This window comes from Tauraco erythrolophus, chromosome 7 (assembly GCF_009769465.1).
Source record: "Tauraco erythrolophus isolate bTauEry1 chromosome 7, bTauEry1.pri, whole genome shotgun sequence".
NCBI classification, from domain to species: Eukaryota; Metazoa; Chordata; class Aves; order Musophagiformes; family Musophagidae; genus Tauraco; species Tauraco erythrolophus.
Window position 1 is genome coordinate 62,166,183 of NC_141471.1, and position 12,135 is coordinate 62,178,317.

At 41.4% G+C, this 12,135-nt stretch overlaps 1 protein-coding gene across 1 annotated transcript in view; it reads right to left on the bottom strand.

Moving 5' to 3' along the window:
* ELMO1 (engulfment and cell motility 1) overlaps positions 1-12,135 on the bottom strand; it is a 266,730-nt gene that overhangs the window by 211,533 nt on the left and 43,062 nt on the right. The window contains 1 exon segment of the mRNA XM_086614382.1: positions 4,769-4,804. Within this exon segment, the coding sequence (XP_086470508.1) occupies positions 4,769-4,804 (36 nt within the window).

Below are 12,135 nucleotides of genomic sequence, written 5' to 3' on the forward strand. Positions count from 1 at the left end.
AGAACCGTTTGGAACTCAGAAAGTGTTTTTCAACTTAAAATGACCAGACACCCCACCAGGTGTCACTCCTGGGACACTGCTTCAAATAATTAATGACAGTGAAGAGGTGCAACACTGGGACTAATCAAGCAGCAAGAAATACTCCAACTCTATATATTATGCAGCACCACACATACATAGCATGTATTTTTTTAAATATATAGCTATACATATGCACCTGCACACACAGGTATACACTACGTGGCATTGCAAAAGCCAAAAGCCAGGCTTAAAGGATAAGCATTGGGAATAGCACAGCTAGAGATGAAAGTAATCTCCAGGGTAACTAGAGGAAGATAAGGATTAAAGTATCTGGAGAGGGAAGGGAGTGGTGTCGATGCATTGTTATGTGTTTAAACACAAGCAAATAGGTAGGAATAGACTTCCAAGCAGGTAGGAATAGACTTCCAAGCAATTCATTTCAAGACACACGCACACAGACGCACTCATACCATTAAGAGCGACAGACAGAATAGATGCTAGAAATTCCAAGGGAATCAAAGCTTGTTCATAGAAGTAGGAGTCTTAGAAAATACGTGCTAGGAGCTGTTTAACTCGAAGTCTCAGTGAATAAGTGGTTTAGTCATACAAAGTCCTAAAAATGATGGGGTCTCTTTCTTCATAAAAATCTATTTTAGACTAATCCACAGCACAAGGCACGGCAGTCCTGTAAACATCAAGCCCTTGGTGCTCTGGCAAAATGACTTAATAGTTTGACAGTAATTCCCAATGAAGATGCTTTTTCATGTGTGTCATCGCATCCAGAGGGGAAAAATGATCAGAAAGATGCACTGCGTAATTGCAACTTCACAACTCACCAACACTGACATTTGAATGATCTATGCTCTCAGGCATGCTACTTCCACAACCCCTCTTGAACGCCATGCAGGGCTCCAGCTTTTCCGTGGGGACACCTGACGCTGGGACAGCTGAAGTTTCCCCATTCTCCGCCGTCTGACTCCCCTCTTCTAACCACTGTTGGTGAGGATGGGCGAGCTGGTCCTGATGCACCTCCTCACCCACAGCAGCTCTCAGCAAAAGCCTCTTAAGCAGCAGAACGCTGTGGCCTGTAACATTATGGGCTGTTCCAGCCAGTGTGGGTGGGTGACCGTGCTCCGATCCACAGCCTGCACACCTCAACCCCTCCGACAAACTTAACTGAAGAGTAAGTCAACAGTTGTCCTTCACATTTCTAGGTTTTAAAGAAACACAAAGTCTGCTACTTTACATTCTTAAGAATTTTCTGCATTCTTAACTTAAGAAACTGTGAAGAAATAAACAACTCCATGCATTTTGATATTAGCTTTTCTTCCCTAAAAATAAAAATGACAGGAATGTGCACGTGACCCTAACTACCACACCTGTCTCTCACCTTCCTGGTATCACTTCTACATGCTAAAACATCTTTTTATCATGTATGCTAGGTAATCCTCAGATGTATCCACAGAACTATGTCTGATATTTTGAAAGATGCCTAAAGCAATTTGGATTTCTTATCAAAATAAATTAATGGGACTTGAGCACGCAAACTCCTAGATGAATTCGGGGGGGGGGCGGAATCTCACTCCATGTTTAACAAGCACACCAAAATGAACATTTTATTGCTATGAAGGAGGGAAAAATATTTAAATGATTCCTTAAATCGAGATAATTAGTCAGATCTCTAATTGTGCAAAGGAAAGGCAGCAAAGAAACAACTTTAAACTGGGCAGCAGGCAACTAAAGAGTAGCAGTTAACTTCAAATCCCTTATCATTCAGCAACTGTGCTCACAGCCTAATACTGGGCAGCTGAAAGGCCTGACATCAGGGAGGGCAACATCAAAGAGTAGGAACCACTTTGCAAGTTAGACTTGTCAAGGATAAATGGCCATGAATAAATTTAAACAGGGGAGCAGAATATATCTAATCATCAGAGGACAAGAGCTCTGGAAAAGCCATGGGGGCAAGAACCTCACCGAGTCTAAAACAAAGACTGATGATGCAGCAGGATGCTTTGCAAGCACGGTGGGAACAAGTACCTTTTTTTATTGCTATGGCTCCTCTTCATTGCTTCTCCAACTAACCTTTCCAAGGGTGAAGCTAAGCCACCATCAAACCAAACTAGGGGCAATTCACACCTACTTGGTACTCAGTACAGCTAAAAACGACTGAACAATCTGCAGGGTAGCTGCCCTTATAACTGCTACATTGCATTTTTTTTTTTTTTTAATTTTTTTTTACATTGTGCCAAGCACCACTGAAATATTTCTTTGTGGTACAGTTTCACTGCGTTCATTACAAGGGATCAGGCTTACCGATTTTAAACAACTTGCATTCCAAAAACCTGAAATAGCTCCGTACCCCTGCTATCAGGGCTTCCTTAAGCTTGAAAATTAACTCTGATTAAAGAAAATAAGCTGCCAATTTGCAACAGAACTGTAACTATTCTTGAATTAACCCAGGTTTAGATACTCTTATTATGGAGTATGACTAAATCCACTTTAAGGTACATTAAGCATTTGTTTGCATGAGAAACTAGCCCAGGGGAACTATTACACACTGGTTCTTCATGAAGATGTGATTAGAATTACCTTTTCTCTTATTCCCTATCTTTTAAATTCCTGGTTTTGCTCATTTCATGGTATTTTACTTAAATGGATCAGCTTTTCTTAAAAGACCAGGAATATCTAACTGCACAGGAAAAACACCACTCTCCAATCAGTGTGGTTTGACTAGAATTCAGTCTTGTGATGCAAAGGTCAATTGATAGAGCCGTTGCAAGGAAATATTTTTTCTTTTTTAATTCAACTGTCAGCTAACATAGGATAAATAAAATCCCCCAACAAAATGGGAACCCTTAAAACTGAAAAGACAGAGAAAAAGAAACTCACATTTTAGAAGAACTTCCTTCAGTGGACAAAGCTATTAAACAAGGACTCTATGAAAATTTGGTTTTAATTAAGTCAGACTAGCATGTGCAAGCTAAGAGAGATAAAATGAAATACTGGCACTTCAGGAAATATGTCATCCTGTAAATCAACTTTAAAAAAAAAAAATAGCATTTGGTTTCTTTAAGTTTCTTTAGTTAAGAAGACAGCAGGCTAGAGGCCATAAAGTTTAGTTTAGTTCAATACATTAAGCTCTGAAGTTTTTTTTTTATAGTTCTTGTTTCACTGGACCTTTTCCCATTAATACATGGCTGAAACAGAGTCAGGATGTTTGATAACTACACTCACAGAGGACTAGTGTATACACTTTACTTTCGAAACGTATGAACAGGTCAGCTTCCAGAAGTATTGTTTCACATCCTGACCAATAATGGCTCTTGTATCTTTTTTAGTACATGTCCCAAACTCAGTAATTTGTGTTATTTTAATTGTATCATTTCATGTCCTGTTGATGGAAATACAAATATTAAACTGTGTGCTTCAATGTAAATTGGAGCTTCTACTGGCAGGACTTAAATTCCAAAGTTAGAATAAACTTTACTCATATACGTTTCCTTTACTACTGTATCCACTGACATGCTGTATCTACATCGATCAATAGGAATCCTCCTAAAGTGAGTAATGCCTTGCTCCCATGAGTAAACACAACTAAGCTGTAAAAAAAATTAATGCAGATCATCGGTATAATCAGGTCCTAAAACTAGGATGCAATGCAACTATAAGTCAGTATTTTACCACTGTCTTGAGGGCAATCAAATAATTTAATGTAGAGAAGCCTGTAGGATAACAGAATTTGGAAGCAGAGAGATGCTGAAGAAGTATAACTAGTCTTCCACAAAGAACTACTTTCACAGCAGTGAGGAAAAACTCACCATCTAAATGCACAGGAGGTACCTTGCCTCGGCAGGGGTGATAAATTCTGAAAGCCTCCTGCCATTCTAATCATTTTCCTCAGAATCTCCGGGGTGATCTTATTGCAGCCTTCCAGTACCTGAAGGGGCTACAGGAAAGCTGGAGAGGGACTTTGGACAAGTGTGTGTGGTGATAGGACAAGGGGCAATGGATTTTAACTGAAAGAGGGCAGATTTAGATTAGATACAAGGAAGAAATTTTTCACTCAGAGGGTGGTGAGGCACTGGAACAGGTTGCCCAGAGAAGTTCTGGCTGCCCCATCCCTGGAAGTGTTCAAGGCCAGGTTGGATGAGGCTTTGGGAAACCTGGTGTAGTGCAGGGTGTCCCTGCCCATGGCAGGGGGGTTGGAACTGGATGATCTTTGAGGTCCCTTCCAACCCAAACCATGCTATGATTCTATGATTATAAGGCCATAATTACTCTAGTCTTCCTTTATGCACTTGTTTGCAACAACTGGCATTACCTGAGAACAGCAAAGAAGAGGAACTTAAACTGGCACACTGACTCTTACTTTCATCTCACTAACATCGACAATTAAAGTTGCCTACTATCAATCACGTAAGCCAGACAAATTGAAGAGGGGAATTGGGGAAGGCAGGAAAATGATTTGTTTGCTCAAATTGCAACACAAAACAAAAGCTTTCCTTAGGAAATAGCAGAAGCCCCGGCAGAAGTTAGAGAAACGAAGCACCCATTCCACAAGCAAAGCAAAAAAGGCTTCACCAGAAAATTTTAACAGGCATCAAAGAGCAGAAAACAGAGAATGTTGAAGACTGGCTGAATGAATAAGCACAGTTGTATTTACATATAAAGATTAGCACAAGGGCCTGAACTCAGTCATGCAAACGAAGAGGAAGTGTGCGAGGTGATGATCTAATCGGGTTCTTACCAGGGCTTCATTATCTTCTGCAATTTCTGATATCGTCTGCAAAATTAAAACTTGCACGTGAGGAGACACGCTTTAAAACAGCTGTACTCTATTTACCTATGCATACACACACCCCCACACACTCCCACTTGATTCATAAAATTCAAAGACAGACACACAATATGAGGCAGTAAACCACCGACAATTGCTGTGAATAGAAACAGTTCAGTAACTGGTAAAGAACATTCAAAATTAATTTCAAATATTTGTTCAGAATACTTAAGTTCTGTTAGGAAAAAAGAAGAAGAGAAAAGGCAGTTGATAGGGGAAATACATCAGATTTCTCTAAAAGCTGTTTCTCTTGACCATTAAAGCATGCCTAGGCATCCTAAATTAGTTAAGTACTTTTGTGTAAAGGTTGTCTTTGGCACAAAACGATAAAGGTTTACACATTAAGCATTTTCTGTCATCTTGCTATGACATGTAGTCTGTTACCTGAAAATCTCTCATTTACTTTCAGTCTCCATCACTAATACTGATGTCAGAGTTGTCAGCACGGTTGAGAGTTGTTGTGTAGCTAGGACCAACCCCGACCAAAATCCTGACCTTCTGAAGTCAAGGACAAGTTTTCTGTTGACTTCAAAGGGAGGCAAAGAATTCACTCCAGGTTTTTAATCACAGTTTCACTTACTCAATAACTCAAAGCCATCTTGCACCAGCCCCACAACACACAAACACAGTGCAGCAGTCTTATTCCAACAGAATGTGTAAACTCACCTGTACCTCTTTTGCTCTCAAAATTGACACACCAAAGGACATGCCTAGACCCGCGGTGCTGTATCAACTCACTTGAGAAAGACAACGACCTGCTTAAGAATGTCACTTATTGATCCAGGTTCTAAGATCTTCAATGTGAAGATCTTGCTTTCAAAGTAGCTTTTAAAACACTTGGTTCCTAGTTGCAGCAAGAGGGTTAAAGTACCCCAAGAGTTGTTTTTTTTTATTTAGGCATTTCCTACTTTTCCCCCAAGGTACACACTGTTGTATCTCATGGGTGAACCAGAAGCTGCGGCATCATATTACTACATTTAGGAAACTGGAAGCCAAATATTCAGGTGGGGGAGGAGGGAAGACACAAATAATAAGTGCATTTGAAAGCTGTAGCCCACTAATCACAATTTGCAAGTCATCCTTCTGCTAATAACTGCCTTCAGAACTGCTGATTATGCTACTAAGCAAGCTGAAGAAAGAGACTATCAATGGTAAAAAAGGCATCCAAGATAAATAACTTCTTTTTAAAACACCACTTAAATAAAAAAAATTTTAAAAAAGGATGAAAAAAATCCATCTTCTACTTAACCCTTTCTTGTGTCTCCTATATCTATTTCACACTTTTATTCCAGACAGTTGGCTGCAGGTCCTTCCTCCCTGTCTCCTTCTCTCCAGGTCTTCTCCTTTGCACTTGCTGCCACGCCATTCAGCCCACAACAGCCCTAGGAATCTAAGCTCTCCAGCTGCTGATTCAACTCTCTCCCAGAAATTGGCTAGATTTTATTTATTTTTTTTCCTTGTGGTACAGCAGTAACTCCTCTCACCTTGCATTCTCCACCCTGTTAATGCATAAGCAATGTTGTGCTCTCTAGACAGACCACGAGTCCACGTGCATACTCTTTTCAAGAAGGACCAGTCTCAGGGAAGGCACGTTTTGGGCTGGCTTGTGTAACCATCAGGGGAGAAAACACTGAGAGAACATCCCAGGAACAGAAGTTTGAAATCATTCACTGCTAGCTGTGAGCTGCAATACTCACACCTGAAGACAATGCCGGCATGGTTTACGACGCATCCAAGCACCAACCGGGCTACAGCCTAGCTCAAATTAGAAGACTAACAAGATTTTGTTCTGGGATTTCATGTCTTAGGTTTTTTTTTTTTATGCTACAACAGCTGTGTAGTCAGTAGCAATGAGCAAACAAAATGCATCCTGATGATCAGACAGCCTAAAAAGGGGAGAAAGTTACCCTCAACATGCTTTTAGGAGCAGAAAAGTTCAAAACATTTCCCACAGTAGGAGAATCCAACTTCAGCAGAATGCCATTCTTGTGCTTCTGCAAATGCAGTGCTCCCTTGCTGCAGGAGACTCTGCTAAATCGTAACAAGAACCACCACCAATGGGTTTTTCCATCTCCCAAACGCACGTGCATCCAAGCAACCTCGCGCAGCACGTGCCAGCAAAACTTCAGAGCATCCTTCTAAGCCGTTTTTAAAACAGCTGCCTTTCATCCAGGTGCCAGTTTTGGTTAAGCAGCAAGTAAACCTGGAAGTGGTGCTGGGTCTGTCTGACATGAAAGAGAAACAAGAGTGGTGTTTGCAAACTGGTAGCACTTCAAAGGGCAGACTCAGTTTTGCCAGAGATTTTTCACAACAGGCTATAATCAGGTGCATTTTCTCCACGACTGAGCCCAGGGATTAAAGAACAAACATCTGAGTCCTAGAACAAAACATTTAGATAGTAATTCCCTTAGCATTTACAGAACTCTTACCTACCTTGAGTTAACTGGCAATTAGTTTGCACATCTTTTGACCTCAAGCTATGTAAAAGAAAATATAAATTTACAGTAATATGGAGAAATAACTGAATCATATGGGACTTCTCTGATGAAGCAACACAAAGACAGCAACTTTTGACTTGAAGGATAACCATCGTATTAGACCAAACAATTTATATCAATCTCTGTCGCTTCGCGATAGGAGCAGCAATCAAGTCAGGACATCAAATGTTGCAGCAACAGGGTACAGCATGATTATAGATAGATTTTTAGCACTGAACAGGTGGAGGCTGTTATCTAAAGGACCTGGCATGAGGGTGGTGAGGCACTGGACCAGGTTGCCCAGAGAAGTTGTGGATGCCCCATCCCTGGAAGTGTTCAAGGCCAGGCTGGATGAGGCTTTGGGCAACCTGGTGTAGTGGAGGGTGCCCCTGCCCATGGCAGGGGGGTTGGAACTAGATGATCTTTGAGGTCCCTTCCAACCCAAACCATTCTATGATTCTATGAGCAGGAGTTCCTCTCCCATTCACTCACAGGCCACGCCAAAATTCCCACTGAAGGAGTAGTCAAGGTAACTCTCCCAGTAAGTCAGCCTGGAAAGGAACAAGTACAGTCTGTCACCTCCATCAGCTTTTCTCTTTCTATGTATATGCACAACCTCGTTTCTTCTCGAGGGCTGACTGTGTGGTAGCAATCAGACAGTTCTGTAAAACATTTCAAGTATGGTCAAAAATGCTGAAAGCCTCACTGGTCCAGACACTGTAATTAGCTCAATACTTATATTTATCTTTTTTATTTTTTTATTTTTTCTTAAAAACGATCCCTGAATTGCACGTGCACAGATGCGAACAGAACCATGACCAAACCACAAATGTTACAAGGGCAAATTAAATAGCGTTTGTGAAAGGTTCAGCTACTATAGTGGTGAAAGACAAAAACAGACAGCAATTTTTATACAGGGAGAAATCTCAAAACAAATGCCAACATAATGCGAAATAAACATTAACGACAAGTTACCGGTTTAGACATTTCCCTACCATAATATGTTCCCTGTTCGGCCTCAAAGGAACTTTGTGATATGTTTTCAGCTGGATCCCAAGGAGCAGCAGCTCCTTTTGGACTTCTCCAAGCTATACAGACTTAATACTTGCTCAAATACTGCAAGTTATATCATAAGCAGCTTTCAGCAGAGACCAGCTTAGCAAAGACTCGACCAGATCAACACCTATCTGTTCACGTGCAAAAACTGCTGTACAAGCACCAAAGACACCCCAAATCTAAACTCCAGCTGGGATAACAAGGCTCCAGGGAGACCTTCTAGCAGCCTTCCAGTACCTAAAGGGGCTACAGGAAAGCCGGAGAGGGACTTCTTACAAGGGAATGTAGTGATAGGACAAGGAATGATGGCTTTAAACTGAAAGAGGGGAGATTTTGATTAGATATAAGGAAGAAATTTTTCACTCAGAGGGTGGTGAGGCACTGGAACAGGTTGCCCAGAGAAGCTGTGGCTGCCCCATCCCTGGAAGTGTTCAAGGCCAGGTTGGATGAGGCTTTGAGCAACCTGGTGTAGTGGAAGGTTTCCCTGCCCATGGCAGGGGGGTTGGAACTAGATGATCTTTGAGGTCCCTTCCAACCCTAACCATTCTGTGATTCTGTAACACACAGTGCACAGTGCGGGCTTGTCTGCACTCAGGAGAACAACTGAAATGTCCCATTGTGGAAGCCAACGTGGACCCTCTGGAGTTAACTTTGCCAAGAGCTAAAGCAGTCATACCACATCACCCCAACAACTGTTTCTGAGCCTGCACTGTTTAAAGCAGAACAGGATAAAAATACCACTGAGGATAAAAGCTTTTCATGCAGTATGGCCACGGAGAGGGCCGTTATTAGAAAAGGTGAAAGATGTTCACAAAAACTTTCTCCTGTACAGAAAAACCAGCCGGATGATGGATGAACAAGCTGCTGACCACATGAAATCAGTATCTGGCTACTGCTTTTCAGGCAAACACAAGGATAGCCCACATTCTGGATAAGAGGTGGGTTTTAGATATATGACAAAACAGGTACACAGAAGTACAAACTTCTAGCTTCTGTCTGTATCAGGTGTGGCTATCGCATCCAAATGGAATCTGGGCAACACTCTGGCTAGGAGGTTGACGTAGATTATTTAGATGAAGTTTGCAAAATGACCATTAGGTTACGCAGCAGCACTCCCACTCCTCACAGCCACCGCAACATCCCACAGCGACCACAGTCCGAGGGACAAAAACATCCTGGAAAGCTGCAGAAGCAGAGATTTTAAGCTTTTCTCCTCGTCTGGAGTTTAGGGGGAAAAAAAAAAAAAAAGCTTCGTCCAACACTTGGTACTCTGAAGAATATTTGGAAATACAAATCCACTGCCAGAATTGTTCTTTTTATCACATTTTTTAAAAGTGGTTGCCAAACAAAAAGCAGTAAAACTGTCTCCTTTCCTCTTCCCTGTTCCTGCCAACAAGGTGTTGATATAACCACTTATCAGAGGTCATTTAAACGCTAATATTCTTAAGCACAGGCAAAGTAAGAAAAATCACCTTGGTGAAAAAAAACATTTAGGATGAGGGGGAGTGCAAGGAGCAGCAACTTTCCCCTTCTTTCCTCCAAAGATGTGATCTTCGATGGTTCAATCTTCAGATGAGGCTTCTATCTAAAACATACAGTATGTGCTATGCACGTGTAAAGGATATACAACAAATTGTATGTGCAGAGAGGGAGGGAGGAATCCAAGCCTGAAGACTGATGGGGAAACGAACCCAAAAGAGAGCAAGCAGAAGAAAAATGAACTAAAAAACCCATCCCACAATGAAAACCTACTCCACTTTCTTCCTTTATGAGAACTGCACCGAAAGATGAGGCTGCAGCCCCTTCTCATTCTCCTGGCGTTAACATCTCCACAGCGGTGTAACAGGATTCCCCGATTTTAGATACTTTTTCGGATTTTTGCCTCACAGACAATAGTCACCCTCTCCCGACATTCCAGAAGCACTAAGAAATGAAGACTGCATAAAACCCCTGTTGGACAAGAATTGATTTTGGCAGCAATGTCAGATTAAGTAATCTATGCTTCCAGGTGAAGCTTCGCAGGAACGGCTGAGCCTGTCTAACAGCCCAGTGCTGCCAAAAAAAAAAAAAAAACCCAAACTATTTTCCTCCCTCCGTTGGCTGGCTTATTTTCTGCTGGATTAGCAAACTGAATTGGTTTGCTGAGGAGTCAGCTGAGCCTTGGAGCTGACCAAGAGAGGGAGCAGGGACTATGCAGCCGGTAGTCAGCAAGGGTGGAAAAGGGCTACTTGATTTAGTGGCAAAGATCTACCAGCTTAGCACTCTTCATATCTTCTGAAAAGTCATTTTCTTTTCCATTTATCCAGTGAGTTGCGCTTGCATAACTATTTTCCGAGGCAACACAGCGAGCTCAATCAGGGAACTGGACTGGGTTAAGCAATACTGTATTAAAAGCAGCCTTTATTGTCACTTTTTATAATCTACATAACTTTTCCAGTCTAGCTTGCTACAAACAGTACTGGTATAACTCTTCAGATGAAGCAGGACTGGAACAAGTGCCTGCGAGCAAGGGCTGCTTAAATGCTTTGACAGCACTACTGAAATACTCATCAGACTGGGATGGAAAAAAACATTAGCAGGTATGTGAGCAACTGTCCCAAAAAGCGTGTTAAAGTCGGAATAACTCCAAACCAATGTGTCTTCAGTTTTCCACTGGGCTAGTATACAGTATTATCTCTGCAAGACAACCCAAGAGCTAGAATTTCCCTGGACAATACAATTTGTCCTTAAAGCATGCACAATTGCTGTCTCAGAGGCTTCCAGCTGTACAGCAGCCAACTCTGCAACTGCATGTGTTCAATAGAAGACTCCTCTTAGTTGAGAGTCAAAAAAAACCATACAAACATACATTTATGCAGAAGCTTGTATGAAGCTGATCTAGCTGCATTTATATTTCCAGTAGGAGGATGACAAAATTTAACAAGCATTCCAATTTAAAGCAAGTTTTTCTCTGCAATTTGTGCACTAGGCAATTACAACTCCCTTAAAATTAAAACCAGGCTATCTGCAACCGTGTCCAAGCAGAATCAACCAGCACGCTCCTGTGTCATGGCTGCTCAGCCCAGCCACATGGATGAAGCAGACCTTTGAAGAACCACCTTCTCAACAGCAGCAGAAACAATTCTGGTTACTGTCAAGACAACTAGGCTTAGCATAGCCTCAGTTTTTTTGGCAAAAACTGTGTGTTATTTCAGCCAAATGACAAGTGACAGAGGTCACAATATTGTCAATAAAAAAAAAACCTGAAAATTTTGCATAGGTCTGCCTCCTCTTCCTCCCAGTGAAAAGATTACTGTTATTACTGGTGATGACAAAATCAATTTTGATTTTTTTTTATTAATTCTTTGGTCTTTCAACACGTATGGCTTGTGACTTACATTTTCCTCTTCTTAATTTACAGGAACTCTGAGGGTTTCTTTCCTTTAAAGGAAAGCTAAGAGTCTGTCTCGACTCATCTGACACATCAAGAAAAAAATAAAAGCAAACATGACATCTTTACCAATCTTCTGCTACATCATAAAGACTTATCAATACAGCTATAATTTTCTGAAATATTAGTTCTGGGCTAGACTGTGGAATACAGCTCTGAGTGAGTGAACTGTATTATCTCAGATGGGGTAGCAAGGAGACATGATTGTTTCTTCCAGTTTGGTTCCTGAACATATTTTTAATCAGTCATTATGGCAACTAGGAGCTGTTAGCATTGCTCTCCTCCTGCCTCACTTTAGTACATTGCATTGAGGG